At 36.8% G+C, this 21967-nt stretch overlaps 1 protein-coding gene across 3 annotated transcripts in view; it reads left to right on the top strand.

Annotated features, from left to right (window-relative positions):
- Positions 1-21967, top strand: part of USP6NL (USP6 N-terminal like) — a gene marked incomplete at its 5' end in the record, with an annotated part of 167218 nt that overhangs the window by 72445 nt on the left and 72806 nt on the right. For 2 of the 3 annotated variants that reach the window (XM_081135906.1, XM_081135905.1), the window contains one exon: positions 20616-20683. In XM_081135906.1, the coding sequence (XP_080992032.1) occupies positions 20616-20683 (68 nt within the window). Of the gene's footprint in view, positions 1-16892; positions 16945-20615; positions 20684-21967 lie in introns of those variants that run through there. The other variant, XM_081135907.1, reaches the window with a different exon arrangement.

Raw genomic sequence — 21967 nt, 5'->3', positions numbered from 1 at the left:
GTGGGTGAGGCATTGGGATAGGGATGGAATGGATAGATTACAATTAAGAATCCTAGATGTGAATTTTCAGGATCTCCAGACAAGATGTCACCTGTAGCCTGTGGCAGCCTTTTCCTCTTTAATGTATCAGCTTCATTTAAGATTTATTATTTTTATTTCATTTATTGATTTTTAGAGAGAGAGAGAGAAGGAGAGAGGAGAAATATACAGAAACATTGATTTGTTGTTCCACTTATTTATGCATTCATGGTTGATTATTGTATGTGCCCTGACTGGGGATTGAACCCATAACTTTGGCATGTCGGGACAACGCTCTGACGAATTGAGGTACCTGGCCAGGGCTTAATACTGTTTTGTTGTTGTTTTTTTAAAAAACCCTGAATATAGTGGTGCAAGTTTCATTGAAAATCTATATTCTATTTTTCTCAAATATATTCAATTTCAGGAAGATAATGTATATGGCAGTTTATATATGCATTTTGTAAAATTGAAGGAATATATATTTGGATGTGCATAGATTTGTTTTAAAAATTTGTTTTTTGAGCAGCATTAGCATTATTAAAACAAGGGTGACAGTTGCCATTATCTTAGTAATTCACTACTGAATGACCCAGGTAATAATGGTATGCTAGTGTAGTATCAAAACACTAGTTGTTAAATTTTTGCTAAGTTCATTTTGCTTTCTTTATATCCTCAAAGTAATTTCTTTTTTTTAAATATATTTTTATTGATTTCACAGAGAGGAAAGGAGAGGGAGAGAGAGAGAGAAAACATCAATGATGAGAGAGTCATTGTTTGGCTGCAGCCCACAACCCGGGCATGTGCCCTGACCGGGAATCGAACCCTGATCGCCTGGATCCTAGGTCGACGCTCAGCCGCTGAGCCACACCCGGCCGGGTGCTCAAAGTAATTTCTAATCCCTAAATCTTTCCCTTTTCCCTATTTTCCTGCATACACCTAACTTTTTCTCCTGGGATTACCTTCTGCTCCAGTTGTGGTGGATTAGATAATATGAAAAAAGAAGGGGAAAGAGAAATGATGTAATTTTGAGACCGGTCTTCCCTACCCAGTATGATTGTTGAGATGGGTGCTCTTGAAATAGATGTACCTGTTGCTGTGGTTCCTAACTTTTCATTAAGGCCTCATGGCTTTTTCTTTGTTTGAATGGTGCGTTTCTACCGTTCTTTTAAGGTTTGGATCAAATGTTGTCTTGCAGGTTAAGTCTTTTCCTGACTTTGCTTCTTTTCTATTAGCTTCTCCATAGTATTTTTAAAAGGCTTCTATTAAGGTATTTATTACATTATTGATAGTTGATTCTTTGTGTGTCTGACTCCCTCAGGAGACTGATCTTTTGAGGAACTTTGTTTTATTTGTATTTACAGCAGTAGGTGTAGTGGCAATAAATAATACTCAGTAGTTTTCGAATTAATGACTATCAGGAAACTTGATCCATTTCATTTTTCCAAGGGAAAGCTGGTCTTTAAATTCTTTTTTTTTTTTTTTTTTTTACATTCAGTATTATTTTGTATTCAGTTTCAGGTGATTGGTTAGACAATTAAATACTTTACAAAGTGTTCCCCTTAATATTGCAAGTACCCAATTGGCACCATACCTAGTTACTACAATATTTTAATATTTTTGACTATATTTCCTATGTTGTACTTTACATCCCCATGACTATTTTGTAATTACCAATTTGTACATCTTAACTCCTTCACCTTTTTCACCCAGTACCCCAACTCCCCTCCCCCTAGCAACTATCAGTCTGCTCTCTGTATCTATGAGTCTGTTTCTGTTTTGTTTATAGTGTTCTTTAGATTCCATGTAGAAGTTAAATCATGTGGTATTTGTCTTTCTCTGACTGTCTTATTTCACTTAGCATAATACCCTCTAGGTCTCTCCATGCTGTCACAAATTGTCTTTGTATTCTTAATCTGATCTTCATCTACTTATATGACTGATTACTAGGTTTTCCAAGTGGAATTTTTAGGTATTCATAGAGATAGTGCAGAATTATTTTGATGACTGTAGATAACTTTTTTCAAAAATTGTTTTATGACTTTCTATATAAACCTTATAGAAAACTGGGGAGCAAGTTTTTTTTCTAGCTTTTTATTAAAAAGCTTAAAATGTGTCTGGAAATTTTAAAAAAAATTTCTAACTTATGGTATCAATGTGATCTGTCTTTATATTTTTAAAATACACACATACACATATATACAGAACACACATACATACATACATACAAAGGGTGTCCCAAAAAATGTATACACACTTTAACAGCTGATAGCTCAATTTTGAAAATGAGCTGTATTTTAATAGACACTGCCTTTATAATTATTCAAAGTGTGTGTATACATTCTTTTGGGATACCATATATATGTGTGTGTGTTTTAAATTGATTTTAGGGAGGGGGAGAGAGAGAGAAACATGTGAGAAACATTGATCAGTTGCCTCCTGCACGTGCCCTGACTGAGCATTGAACCTGATACCTAGATATGTGCCCTGACCAGGAATCAAACCTTCCACCTTTTGGTGTGTGGGACGATCCTCCAACCAACTGATCCACACCAGCCAGGGTTAAAACATATATTTTATAATAAAATTAATATATGTGTTTTATTGATCATAAAAAAATACAAAAGTGTAAGAGCAAAATAAAAATATCCATATTTCCTCCTCTTGTAAGTTAAAATGTTAACATTTGGTGCATTTCATTCCAGTCTTATTTCTGTTCATGGGTTTTTGTTTGTTTTGTTTTCCATAGTATTTGATTTATTGTTTTATTGTTTGGTATTAGAGTAACTTTAGGCCTCGGATGGCACAGTTGGGGTGATACCCATCATTTAAGACCTCTATTGATCACATCTAGAGGTTTTTTGTTGGGTTGTTAAAATGGTGTTGGTGTTCTTGGGTTTCCCTAAGATAGAAATCACGAGGAAAACCCCAGAGAAATTTCCAGACAGATTTTATTAAGCTTATATGCTTGAGCACAAGGGAGGCAGTATAGAGGAAAGGAAGGTCCTCCAAACTGACTATGGGGCTGGCTCTGCTTGGCTGCTTTTATAAGCTGGAGGCAAAGCATACTTGCACAAAAAAGTGTGCCTTTTGAAAAAGGTGGGCTTGTGGAATTTTCCATGTCAGGGTGGAAGAAGCTAGCCCTTAGAAGGGAGATAAAATTCTGCATTTTTTGAGCAGGGAGTGAAGGGGTGGTGACATTCTTGTGGTTGGCTTATCTGGTGTTTCTTCTGCCCATCTGGTGTCCTTAGGATCTCAGGCCCAGGAACCTATGCTGTCTCAGTGTTACCTTAGCAAATCTCTCAATTAAGAACTACTTAGAAAATATTACTTGTTTTCTTTTTGAGGCCATTGCATTTTATGTTTTGCTTTGTTTTGTTTCACTCCAACCGTGGGATTTAGTGTGTTTATAATAATGAGTAGAGAAAAGCAAAGTTGTTTTGCTAGACATGGGCTATGCAGCTAGACTCACTCACTAGGCAGGTGACCTGTTTTCAGATGCACAATCCTTGATTCAAATTAATGCCTCAGGCCCTAGCTGGTTTGCTCAGTGGTTAGAGCTTCGGCCCTCTGACTGAAGAGTCCTGGGTTCAATTCTGGACAAGGGCACATACCTTGGTTGCAGGCTTGATCCCCGCCCCCAATCATTGTTTCTTTTTCTTTCTTTCACTTTCTGTGAAAAGCAATGGAAGAAAATATCTTCTGGTGAGGATTAAAAAGAAACAAAAAAACAAAAACAAAAACAAATTTATGCCTCAGGGAGATTGCCAATTGTTACATATCATGGCCGTCAGGAGTTGCTCCAATGTTGAAATTTTCAAATGCCAAGGATGAGATGAAAGCAACTCCTAGAGAGCAAATCCTAGGGAACTTTATATTCCAAGAATAAACAAAAAGGAAGGAATTAACACAGAGTATTGAGGAAAAAATGACAAGGGAGGTGGGAGAACTGAGGGAAAGTTGTATGATTTACGCAGTGAATTTCAAGACTAAGAAAATATTTTAAATCATCAAATACAGCTGAGGTGTGAAATTAAAGGTCACCTTTTCCAAGCCTTTCCCGATTCCCTCAGCCGGGGTCCATTTCTGGCTCTGTGTTGGTCTCACAGCACACTGTATGTACTTCTCTTGAAGCCCTTATTACAGTGTGGTGTCGGGAGACTCCAGCTACCTTGGGCAGGCTCCCCGATCGCCCCATTCTACTTCAGGGTCCTGAGTACACGGCTGGCCCTTCTCAAAACTGCTGAATAAACACATGACTACAAAAATTGTGGCTACTTATAGAATCATTTTTCAAATGTTGTCTCAATATAAAGCTAAGGGAACTTTATTACCTACCCTGCTGCTAACCAGCAAATGCCAGAAGCGAAGAGGACTTGTTCCTTGGTCCTAGACAGTTACATATTGAAGATATTGCAATATTAATGTGCTGCACTGCTGATTTTTCTCTAATTCAGACTGAAATTCTTTCACTTATATTTTGGTATTTGTATAAGTCAGAGCTAATAATTTGTGAAGGTGTCTGCTCTTTAAATTGTGCACATTTATGTTCCAAAATGATATTCAAATTGAATTGACACAATAATTTTACTAAGTGGATGTTTCTTGAAACAGCTTTGCCTCCATTGAAGCAATGATGCAGTTAAGTTACTCCCCATTCCTTTAGTGTTTGCGAACAATATTGACTTTGTTTTATTCAGATTTCTTTGTCAGAAAAGACTGCTTTGTACTATATATATATTTAATTTTATTTTTGTTTAAAATATTACAGATGTCCCTTTTTCTCCCCAATGACCTGTTCCACCCGGTCCCTTCCCTCTCCCCAGTCCCTCTCCCCACCATTGTCCGTGTCCTTGGGTTGTGCATATATGCATATAAATTCTTTGGTTACTCTCTCCCCCTCCACCCACCCGCCCTCCTCCATCCCTCTGACATTCGTCAGTCTCATCTGTGCTTCCATGTCATAGAATCTATTCTGTTCATCAGTTTATTAAGTTCTTTAGATTCCACGTATAAGGGAGATCATGTGATATTTGTCTTTTGCTGCCTGGCTTATTTCACTTAGCATAATATTCTCCAGGCCCATCCATACTGTCCCGAAGGGTACGAGATTCTTCTTCTTTACAGCTGCATAGTATTCCATGCTGTAAATGTCCCACAGCTTTTTTATCCACTCATCTACTGATGGGCACTTGGGCTGTTTCCAGATCTTGGCTATTGTAAACTGTGCTGCTATGAACATCGGGGTACATATATTCTTTCTGATTAATGTTTCAGGATTCTTAGGATACATTCCTAAGAGTGGAATCACTGGGTCAAATGGCAGCTCCATTTCTAATATTTTGAGGAACCTCCATACTGTTTTCCATAGTGGTTGCATCAGTCTGCATTCCCACCAGCAGTGTACTAGGGTTCCCCTTTCTCCACACCCTCGCCAGCACATGTTGTTTGTTGATTTGTTGATGGTAGCCATTCTGACAGGTGTGAAGTGATGCCTCATTGTGGTTTTAATTTGCATCTCTCTGATGATTAGTGACATTGAGCATTTTCTCATGTGTCTCTTGGCCATCCGTATGTCCTCTTTGGAGAAGTGTCTATTCAGGTCCTTTGCCCATTTCTTATTGGGTTGTTTGTCTTCCTCTTGCTGAGTAGTATAAGCTCTTTGTACACTTTGGAAATTAGCCCCTTATCAGAAACATACTTGGCAAATATATTTTCCCAAACCGTGGGGTTCCTTTGTATTTTGAGGTTGTTTTCTTTTGCTGTGCAGAAGCTTTTTAGTTTAATGTAGTCCCATATGTTTATTTTTTCTTTTGTTTCTCTTGCCCTAGGAGGTGTATCAGTGAAAATTCCACTACGTGGGGTGTCTGTGACTTTACTGCCTATGTTTTCTTACAGGATTTTTATGGTTTCGTGACTTACATTTAAGTCTTTTATCCATTTCGAGTTTATTTTTGTGTATGGTGAAAGTTGGTGGTCTAGTTTTCATTTTTTTGCATGTACCTGTCCAATTTTCCCAGCACCACTTATTGAAGAGACTGTCTTTACTCCATGGGATACTCTTGCCTCCTTTGTCAAATATTAACTGACCATAATGCCGTGGGTCTACTTCTGGGGGTCTCTGTTCTGTTCCATTGATTTACATGCCTGTTGTTGTACCAATACTAGGCTGTTTTGATTACAGTGGCTTTGTAATACAGTTTGAAATCTGGTAATGTGATCCCTCCCACTCTGTTCTTTTTTCTCAAGATGGCTGCAGCTATTCGGGGTCTTTTTTGGTTCCATATGAATTTTTGAAATGTTTGTTCTAGGTCTGTGAAATATGCTGTTGGTATTTGAATAGGAATTGCATTGAATTTATAAATGGCTTTGGATAGTATGGACATTTTAATGATATTAATTCTTCCTATCCATGAGCATGGTATATTCTTCCACTTGTTTAAATCTTCCTCTACTTCTTTTTTCAGTGTCATGTAGTTTTCTGAGTACAGGTTTTTACATCCTTAGTTAAGTTTATTCCTAGGTATCTTTTTTTTTTCGTCGCAGTGGTAAATGGCATTGCTTTTTTAATTTCTCTCTCTGAAAGTTCATTGTTGGTGTATAAGAATGCCATTGATTTCCGGATGTTAATTTTGTATCCAGCTACCTTGCCAAATTCGTTTATCAAATTTAGTAGTACTTTGGTGGAGTCTTTAGGGTTTTCTATGTACAATATCATGTCATCTGCAAATAATGACAGTTTTACTTCCCCCTTTCCAATTTGGATACCTTTTATGTTTTCTTCCTGTCTGATGGCTATGGTGAGGACTTCCAGTACTGTGTTGAATAAGAATGGTGAAAGTGGACATCCCTGTCTTGTTCCGGTTTTTAATGGAAATGGTTTTAGTTTTTGCCCATTGAGTATGATGTTGGCTGTAGGTCTGTCTTTACTATGTTGAGGTATGATTCCTCTATTCCCACTTTGCTGAGAGTTTTTATCAGAAATGGGTGGTGGATTTTGTCGAATCCCTTTTCTGCATCTATTGATATGATCATATGATTTTTGTCCCTCATTTTGTTTATGTGATGTGTCACATTTATTGATTTGCGGATGTTGTACCAGCCTTGCATCCCCGGAATAAATCCCACTTGGTCATGATGTATGATCTTTTTAGTGTATTGCTGGATCCGATTTGCTAGTATTTTAGTGAGGATTTTAGCATCTATGTTCATCAGGGATATTGGCCTGTAATTTTCTTTCTTTGTAGTATCTTTATCTGGTTTTAGGATTAGGATAATGCTGGCCTCATAAAAAGAGTTTGGGAGTTTTCCCTCCTCTTGAATTTTCTGGAATAGTTTGAATAGAATAGGTGTTAATTCTTCTTTGAATGTTTGGTGAAACTCGCCTGTAAATCCATCTGGTCCAGGACTTTTGTTTGCTGGGAATTTTTTCAATATTTATATATTAACAAACTGCCAGTAGTAGTGTTGCAAATATTGTATTTTAAAGTTTGATATACTTTAGGATTAATGAATCTTTACTCTGAAGAACATATGTGTTGTATATAGAAAAAAAAAGGTGGTTTAAAAGGGCTTGGGAAAAAAAATTAACAGTGGGACTGGGTTACATTGAATGGAGAATATAAGTCAACTGAAATCCATTGATGGGGAGCTCACATTTCTCTGTTTTCTGCCCAGGGTCTGGCAGTTGATAACTAGTACAGCATAGTAAAATAAGCTCAATTGTATTTAGTTGTATATGAAAACAATATTTAGTTGTCCCAATTTAACATTTGGAAAAATTTGCTTGCATGTTTATAATAATCAGATACTACTGAAATTTATTTTATGTCCTTAAAACTCTATGGCAGCTTTATGGTAACAGTGGAGTAAAACCTTAGGAACTTGGCTATCTGAAAATGTATAGGCATAAGTAACTTGGGAAGTCTTCCTTTGCAGATCTTGGAAGGTTTTTCTTTTTACTGGAGTAGGCTGTTGCTTGAGGAAACACAACCAGCACATGGAGGTTTCAGCACACTGAAATCCACTCACTTACTTCCTGGTTACTGTGCACTAGTTGTCGGTAGCTTGTGCCTTATTAATTTAGAGGTTCACAGACACATTTCTTCCCCCCCCCCTCAACTTTTGTAACAGTGGGCAAGAGGACAGACTTTAAATCTTACTTATCCAAGTCACCCTAACACATCGTTATTAGCACAATAACAGTAACAGAATGTAAAGAATACATACCATATTAAACACAAATACACCTGTGAGATACTTATAATGTTCTTAGGATTTGTTTGGTGAGATGTGCTGAACATAGCTTCGTGTTGTGAGAATTATGTGATGCTGTGCTTGGAGCTTAGGGCACCCTCTCCTCCTCCCTCTCCCTATCCCCCTCCCCCTCCTCCTCCCTCCTCCCCCTCCTCCTCCTCCTCTGATTAAATGAACGACAGCTTCAGTGTGATATGAGCATTTGTATTTATTAGGTCCTAAATTGCTGACTTTTGATAGCCTTCTGTTCCAATTTGAACCTAAGGGCATTCAGGGACCAAATCATACTTGCATAGCTCATACTTTTGTTTCTGTATTAATACAATTTCTTCCTGTGTGCTACTCAGTTGTTGAAGATAATACTTAGTTTTTGTTTTTGTATTCCATTTAAGGCACAATTTGTTATTTGGGCATCATTCTTTATTTAAAGAGTAGAAAAGTCACCATTGGGTTGAGAATAGGATTTGCCAAACTGGCGGTAGAATTAGTTACTGTTAAGGTGGGCAGTCTATGAATTCTCTCATACCCCCTTTGACTTATATCTGGTCTATAAGCATTTGCTATAATTGCATAATTTCTTCACCCCCTTGGGCTGAATTAAACACAAACTTTTATTGTAATGAATATAACTGTATATGCTTATAATTCCAAATGAGCTGAAAGAGTTGTGAAAGGTAAGTACATGATGTGGATTCACAGAATTCTTTCTACAAGTAGAAGCATAAGGTATTTTAGTAAAGAACATCAGTATCTATTTGATGAATATTCTGTCAATTTTTTTTTAATGTTTCTCAATTATTTCCTGTTATTTTCCTAAAACACACAGCTTAAAACATAATAGAAGCAGTACAGTTGCTTATGATCACAAAGAAAAGTTCATCTTAATGGCTTTTTGATTCTCTACAACCTCACTGGTCTCCATTTTGCACAAGTAATTGACAATTTAGTGTGATAAGATTGCAAAGCTCCTGGAACCCAGAAAACACAACTGTGAAGAATTCACAGGAATCAGGTAGATTTGTTTCTAAGAAAAGAAGTGTAAGGAATAACAGAAGTGAGAAGAAATATAAAAGTATCATCTACTTAAACTTCAGCAATATAGCTTAGTGGTAAGAAACGGCTTTGAAGTCAGAAAGCCTGACTTTTGTCCTGCTCTGCCACTTACTTACCATAGGATCTGAGTGACGTAACCTTTCTACACCTCGGGCTCCCCATACGTAAACTGGGGATAGTAGTAAACTAACAGAGTAGGTGGTTCGCTGTGTGGATTATGTGAGACTATGTATGGTAAATGCCCAGCATGGTGTCTGACAGTAAGCTCTCACTAAACAGGTTATAAAGTATCCACAAACAAGGAGTTGTTACAAACCAGCCTTGTGTCATCTGTTAAAATGATCATGCTGGCAGAAACTCAGCTAAGGTACAATCTTGAGTTTGCCAGCAAGCGTAGGCGGGTTTAAGTGAGTAAAATGACTCATATGCTTGTCTTGGTTCTAAGTATCTGTTGTTGGCAATTTTGTCCTTCAGCCCTGCCCCCCAAATGGAAATTATACTCATATTCAACAACCAGTAATTATGTTTCTCATCAGTAGTAATGGTAGGTATTTAAATAATATTACATCACTTCATATCCTTTTTCTCTGTGAATCATCTTACACATGAACGTAGGAGTTGTCTGACTGGGAGTTCTGGGGAACCAGGAGTGATGCTATTCTCTTTGAGAAGTAAGACACAGGAGACTGACGGATGGAGGTCAGAATGACTCCTCTTGGCTGATTGCAGGACACATGGCATTAGATCTAAAGTAAGAGGGTTTATTAACTCATCTTGACTTAGACAGACTTACCCCCGGGGTAACTAGCACGGCTGAACAACACCAGACCTCCCTTCAGGACAGACAGATGCCTTCCTGCATGGAGAGCAGAGCAGCGGGCATGCACCCAGGGACAGGATGTCTGAGAGAGAAAGGCAGGAGCTTAGCTAGCCTTGCACGGTGCTCCTTTCTCACTCCTTGACCCCAAAAGTCCTGCCCCCATGAGAAGAGTAAGGCAAGAGTGGGGAAGAGAGTTCCAGAGTGTTGCTCTAGCTAAAGTCCCTTCCGCATGAACGAAGCATGATGGGAGCACACAGCCAAGTCAACATGACCTTCCAGAAAAGAAAGTGAGACTGTGAAGTTCTGTGAGTAGATTGGGAGCTAGATAAAGGAAAGCAGGTGGAGAGGAGTAGATAGGAACTTAGACATAGCAAACAAGTTTCTGGTTTCCTTCATCTTTCAAAAGCTCGTGACATACATTCATTCATGTCCTTCTGTTTGTCCGTCTGTTCGTCCATTTACCCATCTGTACATTCCTTAATGGATATAAAGGATTAGTAAATAATCAGAAGTGCTAATCAGAAATAGGTTGTGACTTCTCATCTGAATTTTATTTATTTATTTATTTATTTATTTATTTATTTATTTATTTATTTATTTATTTATTTTTATTTATTTTAAATATCTTTATTGATTTCAGAGGGAGGAAAGGAGAGAGAGAGAGAGAGATAGAAACATCAATGATGAGAGAGTCATTGATCGAGCCCACAACCCGGGCATGTGCCCTGACCAGGAATCGAACCCCGATCGCCTGGATCCTAGGTCGATGCTCAACCACTGAGTCACGCCCAAAGGGCTCTCATCTGAATTTTAGACTCAATAAAATCGTAAATGCTATCTTGAAATAGAATTAAAAAAAAACAATAAAATATATGAGAAAGCAAAGAATCTTTGGCAAAGGTTTACTTTTTGTAGTGATATATTAAGTGCTTACCTGATTGAATAATTCACATTAGTAATTAATTTTGAGTAATTTTTCTTATCCTTTTAAGAAATATTTAGTGAGCAGCTACTATGTGCTGGGCACTGTTGTTGATTCTGGAGCTACCAGGATGAATGAGATACTATCCTTTGTTCATGGAGATTACAATTCAATAGAAGAAACATGTCATATTAAATATTAAATAAAACATAATTGGAAATACAGTTGACCAAAAGAAGCAGTGGCCAGCTCCACCGTCAGGGCCATGTGCAGTGGTAAGGCGGATCATCTAGAAGCAGCCTATAATTCATGATTAAGTTTGAGGGGAAAAATGATCTTCTCTCTTATAATGAATTCTTGTCAGGAATTGTTTCTAGGGCTTTACATACTGTTTCTTATCTTTCTAGAAATTAGGAAGCAAGTAATAGAAGCCTACCCAGAAATTGTTAAAACTATGACTTAAAATATTTTATTAGTTATAGAAATATGAAATATCTACTTGACTCTGGGTGCTCCATGTTTTATTTATTTATTTTTTAAATATATCTTTATTGATTTCAGAGAGAGGAAGGGAGAGGGAGAGAGAGATAGAAACATCAATGATGAGAGAGTCATTGATCGGCTGCCGCCCGCAACCCGGGCATGTGCCCTGACCGGGAATCAAACCCTGATCGTCTGGATCCTAGGTCGATGCTCAACTGCTGAGCCATGCCCGGCTGGGCTGCTTCATGTTTTAAATGTTGGAGATGTGTCCTGTTCTTCAAGGTTTTAAAGTATATGCTTACAAATGAAACAACCTACCAATTTTAGAATGTTGATCTTTTTATTTATAAAAGGAAGAGAAGGACCTGGAGAATTGTAGGGGACTCTATGAAAGGGAGGTTGAGATGGCAGTTAGGAAGCTGATTGGAAGGGAAATCATTTGAACAATAGATAATAAGTGTATTAATGGAAGAAAGCAGGTGGGTACAACTTCCTTGCTTGGTCTGTGTAGCACTAGCAGTTCTGCAGAGGTCCTGGGGGTCCCTGGGGGAAGGAGGGAGATCAAGCTAAGAGAACTTTTGCTGCATCTCTCCTCAACTCCACTCACCCATCTTGCTTAAAAATTGGACTCCTATATAAGAGTTTGTTTGAAGAAATGTGTTCTGCAAATTTAATGAAAATATTTAAAACTATTCATTTAAAGCATGATATAAAATGTTGATAAACTGCTGATAGTGATATATTGGAAATACTTTGAATGGAGAGGTATATATCATATTTACGCTGATAATTAAAATCAAAGCTAAAATTGAAGAACATTTTGGGTTATTTTGATCACTTTTATTTGATCAGGTGTTGCATATTAAACCAGAGGAATATGAAAATGTACATGGATACTTGTGTAGCTCTTCTGAAGAGGAAGTCTCGGCAAATTTGAGGACTTTTGGGTTTATGACATTGGTTCTTTCATGCATTTAGTTTTCAGCCTTTGGCTGTCCCCTCCTTGATCATGATTATTTATACTGTTTTTATAATTGCAGCTATGATCAGAATCTTTTGTTGTTTTGTTCCCAAGTGAACATGAGAAAGAGCAAAGGAAGCCAGATGATTTTACTAAGATTATTACACTTTGGGAGAAGGAAGGAGATAAATGGGTTTTTGAGGTTGTGCATTTTTTGATAAGACATTTGTTTAACATGAAATTAACTGAGCTATGAGAGATGGAAATGGGAGTGGGCTAGAGTGCAAAGAAGTTATTGGGTGATAGTCCCTTCCACACACCCCACACTGATAACCCAAAGGAGGGGATATAAGGGACAGGAAATTCTGGGTCAGTTCTCACAGGACCACTGATGGTGCTTTTGGCTTAGCTACCGTAGTATCCTGGGATTCTATTTAAGAATAAGCTTTCTTGCCAGGGCAGAGTTGGGGGGGGCAGTATATGTAACTTATAGGTGCCCATATTTAATTTCATCTTGCACAGAATAGCCTATTAAAATAAGCAGTATTTCAGGTTCTCTTATGACTGGTTCATCTTCCTTTATTTTGTTTGTTTTTAGTTGTGTTTTGTAGTTGATCTGCTTAATTCTGCTTATTTCTTCTCTGAGCATTCCTTCCAGCCTGGATCTAGAGCATAGCAAAATAAACACTGAAGTTTTAGCGGTGGTGCCTATTATGATTTTACCATCAAAAGAACCTTTATTCTTGATATGTCTTAGTCATTGTTATAGTGAGGAAGCAATCCAAATAACTGAAACTACTGCTTAGGCACAGTTGATTCATAGGCCCTCTTTTGGTTGAAAGATGCGATGGAATTAAGGAACTCAAATCATAGACATGCATCACTTATTCAAATTACTTCAGGGTAAAAGCATGTGCCATGTGAATACGTTGAACTTGAAATGAAAGCCACCAGGAACTGAGGCATGAAGCAGCTTCAGGGATGGGCAGGCTCTCTGCTTTGTTCTGCATATCAGGTGCTGTTTCCCTTTGCAACAGCTGCTTTTTCTCAGCTTACTGGTCATTTTTGCTTTCTCACTTTTTCAGCTTGCCTTTGGTCACTATTGACTATTGTGCCTTTACCTCCTGATGTTTCATTTAACTTCCATTACAAATGGACTCTCTCAGTTTATCCTAGTTCAAATTCCTAAGAGAGGATTGGTTGAATAAGTTATGTTAATATATTAGGAAACCTTACAACTGTCAAGAAGGTTGAGGTAGATGCAGTGATGTATTGGAGCCAGCCTGAACTCTGTGTTTAGTAATATCACCTTGATAGCTTAGTATTGGCCACCACAGTGGGAGTATCACAGCATGGAAATTGGCAGACGCCACAAATCTGGGCTCACAGACTCTGCTTCTTGCCTCCAAAAACTGCTTGCTAAATCTTTATTGGCACACCACTGGGAAGATCTGTAGGTGTTGATATGCACAATCTCTAAGATGTACTGTTAAACAAAAGAGAGTAAGGTGTTGGATTACTTATAAGATGATTATAGTGTTTGACTAGGAAAAGGAGATTTAAATATATGTATGTGTGCATGCATACATTCAGATTCTTGTGTGGTGTGGAGGGTACTTTTGGTAGGTAAGAGTGACTGCTTCTAGGGTAGGGGATTAGGTTTAGAGTGGGGGGGTGTATGTGTGCAGATGAGAGTTCAGTTTTAGATACTTTTCTATACTAATTATGAGCATTAAAAGCCAATAAAATTCTTATGTAATCATAATAATGTCAATATCATTTACTTCAATCTCAAGTGTTATGATGAGGTATGTAGGAAGGAAATATAATCCTAATGTTGAAAGTATCAGGGTCAAATGAACTCACTTTTTCCATATGCCATCAGATTCACAGCCATGCCCCTTTGTACATTACTTCATATTTGACTGACTTGACACTCTGCTTTGCTTGTTATGAGATTTCTAATAGTCCTGTCACCCTCTTTTTAAGTGTCTTTTATATGTAAGCTTTTACTGTATCGCTGATAATATCCAGGATCTATATGTTGCCTAGAATCCATTTTCTTATTGAAAGACACTTTGTATTCCCTATTCTAATGTAGGCTGGGTGCTCTCTAGGCAACTACACAGTTGGCATCTGGAAATGCCTTATTTTAGCTTTCTCAGATTTCATGATCCTGCGTCTGCCCCTCTTTTTGATTCTGTTAAAGAAAAAATTATGATGACACTTATTAACAGTAAATAAATCTTTATCTAGGACTATTGCATTAGGTGTCAAAACTATCACAGCAGAAAAGATTGGGCTCAATTTCAAATACAGTAAGGACAAGTAGGGATTTATAGCCAACAGGAAGAGTGAGGAATTTGGTAGATGAACAGTTACTAAGAGGAGACATCAAGGGTAGGGGGATTCTTGCTAAACCTCTGGATTCTTGATAAAGGCAGGGCAGGATGATCAGATATTAAGCATGGTGGGTGAGGAATCTGAAGAGATATCAAGGGTGATCGGATATCAAGGGTGGGGAATGAGGACTCTGACCAGGTATCAAGGATAATCAGATATCAAGGGTTGGGGGGTGGAGCGTGGTGGAGACAACTCTCACTCAACTAACTTAGCAGGATTCTTGCTAAACTTGGGCTAGGCAGGTGGAATGCAGGACAGGTGACCAAGACTGGGACCTAACTGAGAGGAGGTCTATTGAGCCTGATTGATATTTGCACAAGGAGAGAGTCTTTTTCAATTCTTTTGGTTGCTGTTATTTTGTTTTTCAGTAGTATATTCTCAAAGCCTTCTTAAGAGAAAGTTTGAATTTTTATATTAGTTTCTTATTGCTACTGTAACAAATTATCACAAACTCCGTGGTTTGAAACAACATAAATTTATTTTCTTACAGTTCTGGAGGCCAGACGCCTGAAATCAATTTCACTGGGCTAAAGTCAAGGTGTCAGAGGGCTGATTTCTTCTGGAGCCACTAAAAGAGAACTTGTTTCCTTGCCTTATCTAATTTCTGGAGGCCACATGACGCTTTCCTTTCTCACATCATTGCAACCTCTTGCTTCCGTCGTCACATCTCCTACTTCCTCCTTTGACCTTCTTGTCTCCCTTTTATAAAGTGTGTGACATTGGGCCACCTGCGTGATACACGATAATCTCCCCATCTCAAGATCCCTACTTAACTATATCTGCAGATTCCTTTTGCTACATAAGGTATATTCACAGGTTCCAGAGATTCAGATGTGGACATTTGTTGGGTGGAGGGGGGCAGTCATTCTTCATCTTACCATATTTTGTAATATCTAAAAATGATTGTATTTTTTCCTCATGCTTAATTGATAGCTTGGCTTAGTATAGAGGTATAGAATTCCAAGTTCCTGATCATTTTTTCTCAGAACTTTGAAAATAGTGCTTCATTATCTTCTAGTTGATAGTTTGCTGCCAGCCTGATTCTCATGCCTTGGTAAATGACTTGACATTTTCCCCCTCTCTAAACTTCTGAGATTTTTTTTGCTTATATTGAATGTTACAACTGACTTAAGCTGAACATCAATTTAATTCATTAGTGTGCAGTTCAGTGTAATTAATGTTCATAAGCATGTCTTGCCTAACATGGCTGCTACTTTCACAAAGTGGTTTCCAAATTGTAGGTCCCCTACCCTTTTAGAAGAAAGAAGGAAGCAATGAAGGGAAGAGGAGTGGATAAACAGAAATTTTCACAGTGCCATCCTGCCGTAGTTATACATATTAGTACATAAAACTTCTGTTTTATTTGTATATGTGTGGTATGTTAAAAATGTCCAAAACTTTCCAAAATTTACCATGTATTTGTTCAGAGTCTGAAACAGGAGCAGTTTTCATATAAAAAATTATCATTAAAATTATGTTACGATGTACAATATACTTGAGGAGGAGAGCATTTCTACTTAGCTTTAAAGTTTTAACTAAAAATTTTCCTTGTTGTCTCATGACAAACTTTATTAAAATTAATAATAAGAATGTGGCTGATTTTGAAGTACAAGAATAAGGCCTATTCTGAAGCTGCTTGTTTAAAGCCCCTGTTTGTTATTAGATGGAATGCTGGGTGTAGGCTGGTGTGGTTCATACTTGGGATCTAGCCTGAAAGACATGTTTTACCCTCAACAAATATCATCTTTGTTTGAATATTTGTAGTCCATGTAACCACAGCAAGGTCTTTTTTCTCCCTTAAAACATATCTGAAATGTCTTCTTTCTTGTGCTTGTTTCACTGATAGTTTAACGTAGAACTGCCTTCCATTTTTCTGTTTCAGTTTGTTGCAGAATATGTGAGGTATCACCTTACACTCTTGATATGCTTGAGAATTGTAAAATAATAGTGAATCTTGGAATAGATAACTTTACTCTATGAGGACTGAAGCTGTTGTTAATTCCCAAGGCCAGACTGGGTATCTAAAGGGTAAAGTAATTTTTAAATTAAATTTGTTGATTTTTATATATTTAATGTTCATCTTTCAAAATGTACACCAGGACAAATGGTCTGCTGTCAATTTTATTTTATTGGATTGAATTAGAAACTTAACAACTTGGAATGAATTGTTCATTAGAATTTGGGGTTAACTGAGTAATACTGAGTTACAATGCCTGCTTTTAAAAAATGTAATTCAGGAGGATACTTGATTTTTTTTAACAGTTTCTGTGTTTAAGTGAGATAAAGGTCTTCTTAAAATGTTATAAAATACTTCTTAAAATGCTATAGTTGTCATTGTCTTTCATAAATTTGGGCCCAATGATGTTTTCCTGTGTTACTGAGTATTATTTAATCCAAGCATCCTTTATTCTTTTATCCTCACTTTTTAAAATTTGCGTCTTAAACTTTGAAACCTTGTTATATTAGATGTAAAGTCAATAAGAATAATTTGATTTAATTTGGCTTGAATAATATAATAGATTTTTTAAATTTGAGAATGACATGTGATACAAGTACCAAGTAACACAGCTGTCATGTTTAATAGGTGCCTGGAACTTGGTGCACACTGACACACAGACGCAAGACAGCTGCTGGTATCCCTGGGTCAATGTTGTAGGGCAAACTCTTTGTTCTTGCGATGGAATTTCTAAGTGAGCAAGTAGAATGAAACTAAAGGGAGTACTTGAGTGTAATTCTTAATTAACTTCTCAGCTATAGATCAGACAGTATGGAATACAATTTAACTATCGCATGTTTTACTTAAGGATGCTACTTCTTACTCTAAAGATGATTGTTTCACAATGCGGATTATTAAATAATGTCTTTAAACTCTGTTGAAAAAGGTTGGCATTTCCATTAAAGCAGGTTTGACTGTATTTTATAAAATTAGTTTGACTTTAAATTTGCTTTCTTTATAGAATACATTCATTAATATTATAAAGTTTTCTCCCCATGGAAAAATACTAAGATAAGGAATTTCTAAAGGAATTTAAAGATACAGAGCATTTATTTGATTTAGAGTTGAGCCAGCTGTTCTAATTATGGTAAAGTATATCATCTTTCTCTCATAAAATTAGGATACAGTCTCAGCCAGTTCTAATACAACCTCTGTTATATGGTTAGGTTTTCTTTTCTGGAAATCTCTAGACTAGAGATAATTCGTATGAAGCTTTAAATGTTACAGTTATGTTTTCTTGGGATACTTTGCATTACTTCTCAACTCCATACTGTTTTTGTTTTTGCCTTTATTCTTTAAAACCTTTGTCATTAAGTTCAAAATATAGTTGCAACTCCTACAACTGGTAGCAGGAATAAAGGACTGGTGTAAAATACATTCATAGAAAATGCTCATCCACTGAATTGGCCTAATCACCATAGAAATTCACGCTTAGCTGTCCTGATCATGGAAATGCAACTTAATAAGTAGTCAGGTTTTTTAGTTTTTGTTTAATTTCTATTGATTTACTTTCCCTTCCCTTTTGCAGAAGTGTTAGTATAATGTTTTAAAGCTGGGCGACAGAAGAGGGAAAAAGGAATTGACAAAGGTTCATAAATCTAAAATAGGATAATGAATATGTATATAACTGAGTTGATTATCCCAGACTTCTGATTACATTAGTTCACTATGAAAATCTGAACTAGTCTGTATTTTTATTTTATTGAACCATTATATTATGGATTCAGATTTTCCCCAAAGGACAGCATATTGACACTTTATAGTCTGAGAAAAGCAGTGGCATAAACGTTTTTTACTAAATATAGTTTTAAAAATTTACAGATTCCCATTTTGGTATTTTGACTATTATAAACAATCTTGTGCTTGTTTGATGATCTCACTGATATAAATCCCTAGAGGTGGAATTGTTGGGTAAACGATATACCTGTTTTTAAGATTTTTGATACATATTATCAAATTTCTTTCTGGAAAGATTTATGCATTTATAATTCTATCCTCAGTGTAAGGTACTGCAGATTTGCCCACACTTTGTCAGCATTGATCAATATCATTGCATTTTTGGTTAGGTGCAAAGGGATATTTTAAAACTTGCTTATCTTTAGTTTCTAATGAGTTTGATTTCCCCCCCATGTCATGGCTTTTAAATTTAGATTTTATTTTTATCAGAGCTATCCTTGGCTTAAAGATTCAGCAGTTTGTAAGACTTCTTTCGAAAAATAGCTGACTTTCATACCCCTCCCTCCTCACTGCTTACTCCCCTAGCTGATTCTTTTTCTGTTTACTTCCATAGTGAGAGATAACATGCCTCTATTGCCACTTCTGCTTCTGCAGTTTTAGGCATCATCTATTAGTTTCCTGCTTTGGAGGGTGAGGGTCTGTGCTCCCAACCTCTGCTCCATACGGGCACATCCCTTCAACTCTCAGGGAGTTGATGCCTTTAATCAACTCCCTGTTTTTAACCCCACCCTTCCCTCTCCTCAGGAGTTACCATTTGCTGAGCCTTTGAGGGATGGGCTTTAAAGAATCCCTCTTTTTTCATTTTAGTTCTGTTTAAGGAGCAATGGATGCTTGTTCCATCTGCCATCGTTAATGGGAAGTTCTTTCTCTTGTCTTTAGTAATCATGCTTATAAAGTAATGCTTATATGGAGTCACCACTGTCTGGATTTAAATCCTGGCTTTGCTATTAACTAGCGTCGAGAGCTTAGACAAGTTGGTTCAAATCTCTAAACCTCATTTTTTTCCATCTGTGTAGTAGGATTAACATAATACCTATCTTAGAGTGTTACAAAGTGCTCTTCACCATAGTGTCTGCTGCCTGGCAGTATCTTATTCTATGCCAGGCACTTAGTAAGGGTACAAATATAGTTGCCCCTGCTGCTGTTGCTCTTGTGAATGTCTTGCTCATCCCTTGACCCAATCTTCCAGTGGAATGCTGTCTTCTTCTTGATCAGAGATGCCATTTACATAGTCTGTCATTAGTCTTTTATTTTTACTCATGGTACTTGGGATGTGTAATCATATTCATACTATTTTATGTTATGATCTCTACTTTTGTTGTCAGATTTGTGTTTTTGAAAAATACCTGGTGGTAATAAAGAAGGGTGTGTGTGTGTGTGTGTGTGTGTGTGTGTGTGTGTGTGTGTGGAGGAGGAGAGGAAAACTGGAGATTATTATAATATTTGGGGCATTGACAAGGGGGCCTGAGAGGTTAAATGAAGAAATGATTATTTTCATCATGTAAGAGAAATAGTTTTTAAATAACTCCTGAGGTCTTTGTGGATGGAGCCCAGTAATTTCTAAGAGCCTTGAGTGCTCTTCTCAAAATCTACCCAAATGGATTTTGTCTGAAATCCTAGAGCTTTTAGTTCTAGTTTCTCCTTTAATACTCATTTCTCTGAAATTAGATCCAAAATTGATTCTTGAGGGATAAGATTTATCATATCCCCTAAGTTAATGCTATGTTAACAAAATTGCTTTCTTTTCAATATTATATATAATATTGAAATTATATATATGTTGCTATTTTAAGGTTGTAGTTACATATACCTAACTCACCCTTTTAAGTTTATTTGATTTTTGCTGGTTTGTCATTTTATGCAGTATGGATTTATTTTATTTGTATCTGTTTTGTCTTAGTTTTATGATTAATTAATGATTCTTTAAATAATAGTTCATCTAAATTTGAATTTGGTCTCTCCACAGATTCAGACCAGGATGTAGCACTCAAACTAGCCCAGGAGCGAGCTGAAATAGTTGCTAAATATGACAGAGTAAGTATTCATATTTGCTCTTTGCGTAAGTTTTATTAGAAAAAACATATAAATAGAAAAGGATTTGCTTTTTGGAGAGCTTAAATTACAGAACCAGTTTGTTTACTTCATGTGACCATTGAAGTCATCTTTCTTCTCTGACTTCATTACTAAATGTTCTCTCCTTCCTTCCCTCTGCTCCAACTGCTTCAGTCTATTGCTGTTCTCCTAATACACCAGGCTTGCTCCTGACTCAGGGCCTTTGCACGGGCTGTTTCTTCTGCCCAGAACACATAGATCCTGGACATGCTCATGTTTCATTACCTTACTTCTTTCAGATCTCACCCAGATGCTATCTTAGTGAAAGTCTCTGACCACACTGTTTAATACTCCCCCATACCTTCGGCGCTTCGTGTCCCCTTTTCATATTTATTCTTCACCATATAACTTATTACATCAACATACTATATATTATACTTTGTTGTCTGCTCTTGCTCCTAGAATGTACAAACTCTCTGAGGGTATGAATTTCTTTTGATTTACTCTTGTATCCTAAATACCTAGAATAATTCCTGACTCATACTAGGTATTCAATAAATATTTTAATAACTTAGCATATATATTTAAATACCCATTTTATTCATAATTTATATATGCTATTAAAAATTTTACCTGGATCTGAAAATGTAAATTATACATTCATATATAATCTCCATTAGCATTTTATCCTTAAATTAGTATGGAATCTGGTTTTGGATGCCCCAGGAATCACAGTTGTTGACAATTTACATGTCTCATTATTCCCTTAACTCTTGAGGTCTCTGAGTCGCAACAATGATTTATAAATGTCGTGTTTTATATTTATATCACTTGCATGTAATTTTATATGTTATTTTTGGTTATTTGGGAGTGTAACAGGAGGATGGGATTAGAGAAAGCCACCTGGACTGCTCTGCTTCCAGGGAGGCATCAGGCAGAGCTCAGCTCAATGGTTATATCCCCAGAGTTTGTTTTAAGTTGGTCGTTTGGAACATCAGACACAGTTTCCCACTATTATGATTAGGTTTTAGTGTAGTCGATGAAAAACTAATTAATTTATTTAACTGCTTATGTAATTTTAAACCAATAGAACTATCACTCATTCAGGCTTGCATGTGTTTTTTTGTTGTTGTTGTTTTCATGCAACTAGCACTTAGGGACAAGGCTTGGCATTGTGCTGGGCCCTGGGTATTCACACTACAGATGTGAGTTAGAATAGTCTTTGCCCACAGATGCTCACAGCTTACTTGGAGAAGAACACATGAG

The sequence above is a fragment of the Miniopterus schreibersii genome (assembly GCF_964146895.1).
Source record: "Miniopterus schreibersii genome assembly, chromosome: 1".
Taxonomy (NCBI): domain Eukaryota; kingdom Metazoa; phylum Chordata; class Mammalia; order Chiroptera; family Miniopteridae; genus Miniopterus; species Miniopterus schreibersii.
This window is presented reverse-complemented; position numbering and strand designations above follow the sequence as displayed.